General features: G+C 33.4%; 1 protein-coding gene across 1 annotated transcript in view; it reads right to left on the bottom strand.

Moving 5' to 3' along the window:
• LOC144844350 (uncharacterized) overlaps positions 1-13,171 on the bottom strand; it is an 85,864-nt gene that overhangs the window by 29,261 nt on the left and 43,432 nt on the right. The window contains exons 16-32 of the mRNA XM_078701222.1: positions 12,834-13,088; positions 11,988-12,254; positions 11,083-11,337; positions 10,154-10,435; positions 9,463-9,615; positions 8,901-9,008; positions 8,183-8,461; positions 7,451-7,591; positions 6,862-6,984; positions 4,628-4,936; positions 4,196-4,444; positions 3,235-3,395; positions 2,505-2,619; positions 1,841-2,101; positions 1,083-1,358; positions 659-895; positions 93-383 (exon numbers count right to left, since the gene is read on the bottom strand). Of these exons, the coding sequence (XP_078557348.1) occupies positions 93-383; positions 659-895; positions 1,083-1,358; positions 1,841-2,101; positions 2,505-2,619; positions 3,235-3,395; positions 4,196-4,444; positions 4,628-4,936; positions 6,862-6,984; positions 7,451-7,591; positions 8,183-8,461; positions 8,901-9,008; positions 9,463-9,615; positions 10,154-10,435; positions 11,083-11,337; positions 11,988-12,254; positions 12,834-13,088 (3,762 nt within the window). The remainder of the gene's footprint in view (positions 1-92; positions 384-658; positions 896-1,082; positions 1,359-1,840; positions 2,102-2,504; positions 2,620-3,234; positions 3,396-4,195; positions 4,445-4,627; positions 4,937-6,861; positions 6,985-7,450; positions 7,592-8,182; positions 8,462-8,900; positions 9,009-9,462; positions 9,616-10,153; positions 10,436-11,082; positions 11,338-11,987; positions 12,255-12,833; positions 13,089-13,171) is intronic.

The following is a 13,171-nucleotide window of genomic DNA, read 5'->3' as shown; positions in this document are numbered from 1 at the left end:
TCAATCACAAACAATAGTTGGTGATGAATGTTTGTGATTGGTCAAATCCCAAACACTCCTATTGGTGGATCTACTTATTGTATTATAACTACCTGTCGTAAATGTGTTTGAAACTGGATCACTCATAGCATTACCACTAGCACTTTGAACTGTGATAGTGTACATAGTAGAAGGTCTAAGGCCAGTGATGTCTAAGTTCGGACATCCATCATTTGCTAGAACTATGATTTCATCTATCGGAGTTCCTGCTCCTGCACCTATCGCTGATTCCGATACTTGAACCTGGAAGTTGTCTAGAGTTCCCATTTCTGGTGCTGTGATTTCTACAGTTGCAGATGTTGGCGATACAATCAAAATATTGTTTATATTTGGGGATTCAGGAGCTGAATTAAAAAAAACAAAGACTTTAGGATCAAATAAACAATACATGGTATCTCAAAAGACTTTGGCATTGGCCTAGCCTCTCGTTGAAAGTAGGTGTGTTATAAACAAATAATGACTGTTTTATATTTGTGCAATGGTACAAATAATTTCACTCAGAGAAATGTTCTATTTTCATATCATGTAATTATTTGTACAATTGCACATATAAACATTCATAAATTGTATACTATATTTAATAGCTATCTTTCAAACATGGTTTGAGGTGCAAACTTACGTAAAGTATAGGTTGTTTTAGCAATAAGTACTCGTGTTTGATCCGCAGCAACTGTGTTTAGAATAAACTGATACGTTGTACCGACCGTGAGACCTGTGAAGTCTTTTGTTTCGGTTGTCAATAAAACAGAATCAACTGCTGGCTCAATAAGCAGTTCATACTGTGCATCTGGTATGTTTGTCCATGTTACTCTTAATGAAGTAGCTGAGAGTTCAGTCACTGTCAAGACAAGCTCATCTAATAAAAAAAATAAATATAATAGTTATTTGTTTGAAAAGTAAATTGTAGAATATAATAATTAGAATAGTCACTTCTCAGTATTGTATGTAGAATTTGCCCAGTATCACAACGCATGTATCATATACATAAGCCTAAACATGACCTTTCATATATATATATATATATAAACAAATTGTAATAATACCAGTTGTAACAGATATAGAGATTTCTTCACTCTCCTTCAAAAAACCAGATATTTCAACATAAGTTTTAAATGTGAAAGTGTACTCTGTATTGCTGATCAAGTCTTGCAGGGAAAGTGTGGTATCGGATGATGGGAGCTGTAGGGCTACAGCAGGGCCTGATGCAGTGGTATATTCAACATCATAGCCATCAAATGATCCAGTTGGAGTTGACCAAGATAGAGCAATCTGAGACTGACTCTTGTCTGCTTCCATTAGGTCAGTTACTGCAGATGGGTCTGAAAAAGAAAACAAGGATTATTCTAAGTATTTTTAATAATTAATTTCCCCCAAAAATACCTGGCAGCCAAAATACATAACAGAATGACAGCAGTGATGCTATAACTGCTACTGCTACAGATTCATCTATGGAGAAACACAAGAACATTAGACACTAGGTAGCTTTGATTTTTAATGATTTAGAACCTAGGAACAAGCTATGTCATGTTATAGTACATTGTGCACATGTGTGGACATTGGGATGTGTTACCTCACTTAAATTGTGACACAGTCTTGACACATTTCAGATGATGAGCAATGTTTTTGGTGATTACAAAATGGCCTTAATACCTAATAACCTGACACACAAAACAAAGAAGAATTTGAATCAAGAAAACCGATCTAATCTCTGGGTTATTCCTACTGTATCATTTTTACAAACACATTTTAAATGCACAATCTGTAGCATATAGAACTTTTCTTGTAACGATTAGAAACTTACTTGTAATGGTAGGTTGTTCACTTTCTTCATTTGATTCAACTGCTCCGACATAGACCCTATAGTACGTGGCAGGCAACAGATCAGTAAACTGATAGGTCAACTGGCTACTCTGCACCGCTGTTTCTGCTGCAACAGTTCCATTTTCTAAAATCAATCTAACGGTAAATGATGTGACATCAGGTTCAAAGGATTCTGTCCATCGTATGTCGATGGTCGTGGATGTTGTACTGTCAATGGTAAGAATTGCTCCAACTGGTAATTCTGTAGTCAAGAGATAAACAACGTTATGTTTCTGTAGATAGTACTGTAATAACCTTATTATATTACAAGCCTCATAGTGACAGGTTTCTTACACTTTCTCAAGAGTTAATTAACATAACTTTATTTACTTTAAGGCAAAATATCATGACTTTTAAAACATTTAGAAGCAAAAAGTTAGAAGCAAAAAAATTGTATAAATTGGTCTAATAAAAAAGCAAATTTTCTTCATCTTATTTATATTTCTCTCCACGACTTTCCATAATTTTTTCAAATTTTCCAAAACATTCCAAGCATGAAAAATATTTAATAAATTTCCATATCTATGATTCGGCATAACTTTGGTTGAACCAGGTTTTTTTTTAGGTACAGCAACAAGTTTAGAAACATTTTTTTAATATCTTACTGGTCAAAATTGATTCTGTAAGAGCTTCTGCTAATACACGCGAGTCTCCATCCCCTACATATGTCTGGATGTTTACATCATAGCTAGTATCAGAATCCAAATCTGATATTTCAACCTGTTTGGACAAAAATAATTAACTCTTTCCAATTGATAATTTCTTCAAAAATTATAATCACGAAGTATTACCATAAAGATAAGATAAGAAGATTTATAAAGCACACATATCCACAAAGTGCTCAAGGCGCTTGTGAAAACCATGAAAAATACTAACCTTGAAACTAAAAACAACAAAAAATTTTGCAAAAAAAACTCCGGAAAGTTGAATATAAATACTGCACAGGATAAATATTTAACAATTAAAAATAAGCACTTTATTTTGTTTATTTCTTTTCTATACATTATAATTTAATATACACTTAAGTAATTGCATAAACAGTGTCAATGTAGTAATTACAATCATTAAAAACAAGAAATTAGTGAGCGAGCAGATTTAGAACATAGTTTTGATGACACAGGGCCTTAAAGACAAACCGAATGTCTATATTCTTATTGGAGAAAAGAACTCCCATGAACTATGCAGTGTACAATCATCATCTGCTAATTGATTTCACTCTCAAAGAGTGAAAGCAGTTAACTTTGCCTAGTTTTTTAGACAAACAATGAAGCATGATGGAAGGTCAATTGCTGTGAAGAATATGAATAGCTACTATGCAGCAAAAAAAGAACTTACTTCCAGAGTGTCATCAACAGTTATGGGAGAAACTGGGTTGCCTGTATTAGGGGTGTATGTTACTATAAAACCAGCATAGGTGCCATCTAGAGGAGTCTCCCAACCTACAGTAATCGATGAGGTTGTTGAAGAACTTGTAATACTGGTCGGAGTCAGAGGCACTAAAATTATCAATAACAATATAATTAATCAAAATTAAAAAATAATTGCTCATAACGTTCTACCATACATGCAGAGACATAATTTGGACCTTTAATTTAATATTATATACATTTTAAGAAAAACTTTTTGATACTGAAACATACGTGTGAAATTATGATTTATCTGACAAGAAAAAACCAACATTTTTGTGAAAAAAATGCTGGCCTAACATAGCTAGAAGGCTATAGAGATACATAAACAATGCCCAGACTTAATGGTGCAAGTACCGAATGTGTGGTTTAGAAGGAGGTAGAGGAAAAAGTTTTGAGCTAGTACGTTTATAAAAGAATTTCACTTGGCTTCTTGAATGGTGTGTTTTGAACTACTAAACCACAAAAAAAGCATACTTTTTATATGTCTAATTACAATAAGATATTTCATATAGTGTATAGCATGATGATGAAGAAAAACTGAAAAAGTAAATTAATTTTTTATTTGCATTGCGCATTGCTTGTGTCCTTAGGCAAGACACTTCACTTACGTTTGCCTCTCTCTACCCAGGTGTACAAATGGGTATCTGGTTAGGTCAAAACAAGTGTACAAATGGGTACCTGGTAAGGTCAGAACAGGTGTACATATGGGTACCTGGTAAGGTCAAACCCCAACTGTGCTGATTACTATCTGCATTATGGAAGTATTTTTCCAAAATGTGTTTGATTCAGTAACTGGTGTAATAATGTGAAGCGCTTAGAGGCTTTGAACATTAAGTTCAATATAAAAACAATGTATAATAAATTAAAATCTTAAATGAATTGCTCACCTGTGATTTGTTCTACAGTGAAAACCATTGACGAAGGAGAAGCCAGTACTTCAAAGGAATATAAAAAGCCTGGGCGTAGATTGTCAAACTCATAATTTAACATATCTACAACAATAACAGTTTCTGTCGATCCCGATGCCACATTGGTTGCAGTTATTGTATACTCAGTTGCTGATATGTTGTTCCACACTATCTCAGTGGAAGATTCACTAAATGAACTGACATAGCCTGCAAAGCCATTTACCACATCTGAAAAAAAAATGACATCTATATTATGAGAGACCATTTGCAATGTCTGCTATTACACATATCCAAACACATGGGGTATCAAAATGACTGGAATTAAAGATCCGAGACAGGTAGGGTATGCACACAAGATGGTTATTTTATGTATAATTTATATATAGATATATGAAAATTATATATACATACCTGTGTACATAAATACTTGTTCTGTACGACTTAACACTCTAAGTGAATCCGAACCTGCGTATGTGTTGACCTGAACAAAATACTGCACACCATTTCCCAGACCTTGTAAGATTACTGGGAACTGAACAGTCTTTGCAAAGGTTGTGGGAGAAGGTGTAATTCCAAGGAGGTCTGCATCAGCTGGTTGATCCAATGCAAAGTAGCTCAGTTGATAGCCATCAAAATCTCCTTCAGCGGGCGGTGACCATTCAATTGCCAATGAAGAGCTTGTAGTAGCTGTGATTCGTAAATTAGTCACAACATCCGGCGCTGATGAGAAAAAGTTGAAAAGAAGTTGTAAAATAGTATTTTTGATTTTAATGATAATTTTAATGATAATTTAAATTCAAATAATTTCTTTCGATCCAATTTTTGGTCTATGTGAATGACTATTATGTGTTAAAATAGCATATTCAACAAAAACAATTTTTAAAATGATTTTTCAGGGGGACAATATCTTCAAAGCATCACGATAGTGCATACAGTTCCCAATTTAGATTGGTAAGTGTAGACAGAGCTTTAAATAAGCCTTTTTTAATTAACTAAAAGCGAAATATGCAACTCTAATTAACGAAATACACAATGCACAGTTCCTGGCATACCCATTGATTACTATAGCTGCCAAGATTTACAAAATGGTACCCCTCTGTTTAAATGTATTTTAAAAATGTTAGTGCCCCTAATGGTTTGGTAATGCTTTTATAAAGTCTTCAGATATTTCATTTCAAGTTGTTGACCTTGATATCTATATATAAATTATGGTTAATTCTGACATAGGCGAGCACAATGCAAAAACTTCGGTACAAATCTCCGCCTTGGATACCTACCTTATCTATCTCAGATGTACCGCGAAACGTAGATTTGATAACATTAATGTGCAGTTCGACGCTATTTTTCCATATTTCTATCTTAGCAAGATATTATAAAGAGTTTTTTAACAACATTTATGATTTCAACAGTAGATTTTCTACTCAATTTCAATTCTTGGCGGTCAAGTTATTTCCGGGTTTATGATAAGTTCACCTTGCAGCAACTTGGTTTCAACTATTTTCTCTCTTTTATACACAAGGGAGCAGTTAAAATAATAGATTTGACCCTAAAGGTGACTGGAAACAGGCACTTTCCATCAATCAATACAGTGTCCCTTTGGAAGACGGAAGAAAAAAACAGATACTATAGTAGGACTGGAGCTTAAGTTGGCCATTAGTCATAGCCATTTTAGTTTTTTGTTTATTTTAGGAACGGACCGCGCGTGTGAAAGGTACAGTAGTTAAAAAATAAAAATTATACTGCAAATTAATAAAGATCAAATTAAATATACGCCATAAAGAATCGGAATATATTGTGGGGAATAGTATTATAAAATTACATAGGGAGATTTGATGATAAGACATTAATCGAGTGAAATCCCGATAGCTGAGTTTTATTAAGTAAGCTGGCAGGAATAACTGTAGGCTATCTGTGTCCTGTTAGGACCGAGATGTCTGCCCATGTTGCAAGCCGTAATGTCTTCTTTCTTGGGCCGAAATGGCCCACTCTGTCACGGCAGTTAGTTTCAAAAGATGTTTAAATTAAATAATGTATTAATACTTATTAGGATGATATTTATTTGAATAAACGCCTCTCCAATAAAACATCACTTTGAATAATAATCACCACACCCCCCCCCCCCCACCCCACCCCCCGCCAACCCAATTATCTAATAAACATCCATCCCATCCACATTTATAATAACACAATTATACTGTTTGTAGTAGAATTCATCGCACTGTTATCTACAATTTATTAAGCATTTGTTATTCTTTTTTACCACTTTTCATATCTATTAGATAGAGGATTTCATTTGATTATAAATGTTACCATATTATTAAAACTAAAAAATTTAACATATATCCCTCGAATAAGCCCCTCCCTCGAGTCAAATGAACTCCGCCTCCCCACCTCCGCCCTATAAGGGCCCTACCAAATAATAAAGACTATACTTTAAAATGTTATTAATCATCTAAGACACTGTGAAACAGAATAGTTTAGTTTTACGAATGTCAAGCATTTTCAATAATGGTAAACGACAGAAAACGTAAAAGAAGAACATTATCATTCCGAGAACCATCGTCTACACTTCCTAGAGGGGGAGCGAGCGAAGCGAGCTCACCCTCTAGTTATAAGTAATTTTAAAGATAATATTAAGAGTTTACTTGTGTAGACAAACGCTGCATCTTCCTGCTTAAATTCACCACTTCCATCAGTTTGCCATGACAGAGAATAGAGCGTTCCTGGAGTCAGATCCGTCAATGTGTTTTGTCCAGAACTTACAGTTCCTGAGAAGATAATTGAGATTGATAACAGATGCAATTTCAGAATACTGTATATAACCAAATATAATCCCACCCAAAATTAAGCTAAATTTGGACATAAAACATGGGTATTAATCAACTGTTAATGCAATAAAAGTACCACTAGTTTTCGTCAAATTTTCGTAACAAGGCCCACAGGGTACAAATAAACAGTAAACAATATTAAAATGTTTTCTGGTTTATTAATACTATGACATATGCATCAAAATGTGAGGAAATCTGTGGTAAGAGTAGCTCCAAGAAATAAAAAAGTGTTGACTGTCTTCTCAACTACCAGTTTCAAAAGTTAATTCTAATGCAATAGATATAATTGTTATTCACAATTTCATAATTTTTGGCTTGTTGATATTAATTGTTACAGAAGAACAGTTTATATTAAAACAATAAAGCATTCGTCTGCAAAATATTTTAGTAAGTGAATGTTTCTCACCAGGAAAACTAAAAGGAGATCCAGGGTTGCCATCATTAGGTGTATAGACAAGTTGATAGTTGTTGGTGTTCCCTTCACTAGGCTCATACATATAGGTTAAGGATGTATTGGTAAAAGAGACTACATTGATGAGAGAAACAACTGTAAAATAATAAAATTTGTTATTGTTTAATTCTTTTCCTCTATTTTTATTTTGTCTTATATTATATAATCTCACAAATACAATACAAACCTTATGTAATCAAATTACAAGATACTAGAAATGTTGTTTTATACTCTATAAATCCTGAAAAACTTAGACCTGCCAAAACCCGATTCTGTGGAAAATAAATCATTTCCTATTGATCTAATGCGGGGTTCCCTTGATTTTACTGATTTTGTTTCATGTCATGTTTTTCTCTCTCTAATTAGAAGCTACTCTGATCTATGAATACATTTGATTCACTTTGTCTTGAATCATGTATACATATATTTTGTGTCTTGATTACAATTTAAAGTAGAGTGCAGAAAACAATTTTCAATCTGGATTTTTTTAGTATCTTGCATCGTCATTGGTTGTACTGGAAAGTTCCTGATTTTTTGTAAAATCTGTAGCTTTTTCTACAATTTTTAGATTGTTATGACCCAGGGGTTGGCAGGTGTCAACAAACAAACCAGTAAAAAAAGTTAAAGGTTATTCTGGCCCTCAAACATAACTTGAATTATGATAATATTAAACAAATGTAAAGTTACTTGTAGTTTCTTGTATAGAGGCAGGTTCGCTGTCAATGGCTACATCATTAAATAAAACTTGTGATACTATCGTAATGTCATACATAGTTTCAGCAGTAAGAAGTGAAAGTGTATGAGTGGTAAGGCCAAAGTTCACTTGAAGTTCCATAGTCTCTGATGATCCAGTCACTTTATAGGTTATCAAGTACCTTTCTACATTGCCTTCTGGAGCTATCCACTGAAGGTCTACTGTTGTGGATGTGATTGCAATGGATTCAAAACTTGTAACAGAATTTGGCTCTGAAATAACAAATTAAAATGGATAAAAAAAATGAATTTAAAAATATTAAAAATTTTTTTATCTGCATGGGTATTCACTTTTTGCATAATTGCAGCCTTTTTCTAGTTTAAGCATTTAAATTCTTTATTCACAAAAGGCAAAAGGGAGTATTAGAAAAATAGTTTCCCTATTTACCTTATATTTACAAATGTATATCATACAGTATGATCACTCATGTAAAACAACTGCATAGCAATGATATTATTAAAATTAATCAAATGAACATATCGGATATAGAAATAATAGTTTTGTTTAAAAAAAATTAGTTTTTGATTGAGTATTTTTAACATCTAATGACAAGTTGTTGAGCCGGTGTAAGAATTAAAATTTAACTTAACCAGCCATGATACAGGCTTTTGAAACAGACAAGCATGAACTAAGGTATTTATATATACTTACGTGTACAAGCCTCAATATTGGTTTCAATTGACGTTCCTGTGATTGTTAATGTTATATCATAACACAAACCACTATCAAGACCTGTTAGCATTGCTTCTGTTGTTTCACCTACAATTATAAAAACAAGAAAGAAGTGAGATAGATTTCCATGACCTTTCTAGTAAAAATTCCTTGACTTTTCCATGACTTTACATGCGTTTAAGATGTCATAGTAAACCAGAGTGAATCTTTTGGAAGAGTAAAGGTACATTTCAGTGTCTCAAGGACGGCTAAAAATAAGACGACCTCAAAGCCATTACATTCAGGCAAGGGTAGATGATCAAGATCTTAGATGCGTCTGCAGATTGATAGAAAAGCTACAGAAACTACTTTTGTGTAGTTAGTTGGCAAATATGCATTTAAATTGATGTACAAAATTATGGCTATTCATGATAAAATATCCCTTATTTTGTAATTCAAATTTGTGAGCTTAGAAATTTAGGCTACTGGTTCTAGACATGCGTTTATTACACGCTAGAGTAGGATTCCTGCACGTGTATGGAATTCAAGGCAATTAACCTACCAATATTAATAGTTACTTCTTGGGCAACAACATTATTTATGGCAGCATTAACAACATAAAAGGTAGCTGAGTTATCACCAGTTGATCCCCACACGACAGTTATAGAATTGCTTGTAAAACTCTTCACTTCCACCTCTCCTGGATTTAGCATATCTGCATGTAAATCAGAAAGAAAATAAGTAAATATTTGTTTTCTTTCTTATATCATATTGATAGATAACCAAGGGTGTGAACACATGGAAAAACATGATACTGGGCATAATTATAGGTAACCCCCAAATATTATTTTAAATGGCTTTGTTTGAATTATGAGAGCTATCAAAATTGATGAAAAACATCTGAAACAGATGAAACGGGTGAAAGTTCCCACCACAAAATAAATTGAAACTGATAAGGTAAGTTAAGTCCCATATACATTCTGAATGTACAGGAATGAGATTTTAGGAGCTCTCTGTACTAATGCTCGACAGCTGTAGGCTGGCCGTTCCTTGTCACATCAACTTATCAGTTCTAGTATATTTCATAGGGTATCAATGACGTGCAAATCGAAAAGTCCCTAATAACAGCCGAGTGGAGTGAAAGATATTCTTCAGGAATTGAACTCGGGTCAGTATGATAGTCAAGTGTCCTAACCACTCGGTACAACAACTCCACTATTAATAGATTTTGTATACAAGAAAATTTACTGTACCTGTTGTAAAGCTTTCAGTGACAGAGGTACTTCTTGTTACTACATCTGAATCTGTTCCGCTGATTACTATAACACTCAAGGTATACATTGTATCTGGGGAAAGCTCACGGATCGTCAACTCTGTTTCTGTTACGGTACCAAGATCCGTCCTGCCATTGGAATTGTCTGTGTATGAGACTTCAAAACTTGTATAGTCAGAGTTTTCTAGAGGAGACCATTCTGCCAACACACTGGTGTGTAGTCCAATGTTTTGAATCATAATAAGTGCCACAGGAAGCGGTACTAAAATTAAAAATTAAAAAAAAATTGATTATTATTTATTGATTATTTTCATTTATGTTATTAGAGGAATCCTGTGATTGGCAATCTGTTTACTAAAATTGAAATTTGTTGATGGAAGCATCTGGTTGATTACATAAATTATTTCAGATTAAAAAAGTTTCATTCACATTCATGTGGTACTAACATGACTGGAATTTGTACTGGGAAGGTTTTAAACTACTAGAGTGGTTTGGTGTTGGGACAGGCACCCGCTCTTGTGTAGGTATTTCTTTTAGTTATCAAAAAGTAACATGATCAGCCTAATTTACCTTAAAACAGGTTGGAGAAATATGATAAGACCTAGTTTAACATGAAGTCAAACAATAGAATCAAGCAATCGGCAGTCATTTTACACAACCTTATTGGCCCAGTTTTCATGATGAAAGATCATGAAGATTAAAATTGACATTTGTAATATTGAGGCATTTGCAATATACATGTGCCAACTGGAAACACTACTATATTCAAGACACCCCTCATGGAACAGGGTTGGTACAATAAATAAATAATAATTAAATATTAAATAATAAAAACAAAATATATAATTGAGTGTGAAAATAAAGTAAATACAAATATATATCAATAAAAAAAACAAATGAAAATAATACCTGTTCTGGCCTCAAAGCTGTTTGTATTCAAGACTGTTATGATCATTCTGGCTTTAATTGTGATGACATACAATCTACCTGGTGTTAAATCCTCAAAAATAAAGGTCTCAGAACCTGCCTGTATATTCTGATAGGGAATGTTAGGATCATCTGTCAAAACTTGGTAATCTGTGGCGTTTTCGTCGAATCCAAAGTGGTAGGACAGAGATGTAGTGGTCATGCTTAGGAGTTCCACGGATAATGGATCTAGCGGCACTTTTAAAAAAGAGAGAAAAATATTAAACTGCTTTTTTGCAAATTATAAAAAAAAATTACTGCTATATGAAAAAAGAAATGATAAGCAGAACCCCTCCTTTGGGATACATTATTCAGAAGACACTTTCATTTGAAACAAATGAGCAGCAAATATATGTTAACAACCTCTATTCAGGGGACACTTATATTAAGGAAGCACTCTGTGTCCCCATATGGGGTTATAATGTAGAATCAAATTAATGGCGAAAAAACAATTTGTTTAAATATCATTGATATTTTTTTTTAATCTCTTTTCTGGATTTGGAGTTGACAGTAACACAATGTGTTGGATCAGGATAGCATGCTCGTTTACATTCAATGTTTCCTCTCAGTACTGAAAACATGGAAACTGAAGGAACTCAGCTCAAATTTTGCAAAATTTTTCACATGGCAACAAAATAACAGTTAAAAATGACTGTTGTTGAACTACTGTACCCCACCTATTAACAAATACTTGTTTAAGCTTGTTTCGTCATGTTTTGTTCATTAAGTCCTTGATGTAATCATATGGACACATTCAAAATGTAACATATTTTAAAAGCAAAGGTTTCCAATATAAAAAGATTAAACATCATAAAAAAATGATAATAATTACAATTATTCAATATTACCTAAGGTAGCTTCTGCCAAAACAGCTTCACTATACAGATCCCCAGAATTGGAGATTAGACTAACTTCATAAGTTCGGCCGGGTATAAGATTACTTTCTGTGTAGGTGGTTGCAGAACTTTCCAAAGATATAATCTGACTAAATTGCATATTATATCCATTTATCTCTAGACTATACCCCGAGATCACACCGACTGGTGTATTCCAAGTGATGGTGAAAGCTGTCTTGGTTGTTGTGGTAACAGTAAGAGTGGTTGCTGGAGCAGGTTCTGTAAAATGAAATGGCATTTCATGAGCCAATGGTAGCACTGTGCATAAAATATACCATCAGTTTAGTCAATATTAATTGTATGACATTGTTAAAATTACCAGATTAGATTTCTCTTATAGAATCCAAGAAGTATTTTAGTAAATTTATTTAAGCTTAGTGGCTATGTTTTGATGCCATTTTAATGTAAATTACAGGCATTACTCTACTATGTTATTTAAGAGAGCATTAACTACAAAATGCATGGAACTAAGGCTAAGGTATAGGCATACGTAAGGCCTTGTAAAAAAAAAACATATTGAGGTATTTCCTTGTTTTATTAAAAACACTACTCTGATCTAAGATACTAAATTTATTCTTGGGTTGGAGGGGGAGGACAGACTCAGCATAAGGATTGAAGTAACAAACATATTTAATTCAAGATTATATATTTTCATTTAGTGTTATGGTTGCATTTCAGGCGCTATATTGAAATATTACTTTTTATTGTACACACAATTTTAAATTTCTGTTTGTTCTGAACCTTTGTCATTAAACACATTTAACTGTTCTAATACCTAAAGATTACAAATAATCTTACCGAATCTTGTGCTGTAAGTATCAGGCATTAGGTTAACATTTGGAACGTCCAGGGAAATTGTGTATTCTTCGCCTGCACTCAGTTCAGAAAATATTGCTCGTCTTTCAGCGTAGTTCACATTCATTCTCCCATCATCAGGCTCAATCATAATACTATAGCTCTCAAAGTCTGGATGGTCTTCAGCACCACCCCAGCTAACGTCAATGGTGAAATTCATCACAGAACGGACAAATAATATACCTGGCCCAGGAGATGCTTTAACAAAAATACACTAATTATATAAAATATACCTAACATTGTAAAAGACCTAAATTAAATGTATTGTCTCTCAAAACATG

The sequence above is a fragment of the Antedon bifida genome, chromosome 1, assembly GCF_963402885.1.
Source record: "Antedon bifida chromosome 1, ecAntBifi1.1, whole genome shotgun sequence".
NCBI classification, from domain to species: Eukaryota; Metazoa; Echinodermata; class Crinoidea; order Comatulida; family Antedonidae; genus Antedon; species Antedon bifida.
Note: the sequence above shows the minus strand (reverse complement) of the source record. Positions and strands in the feature narration are given on the sequence as shown.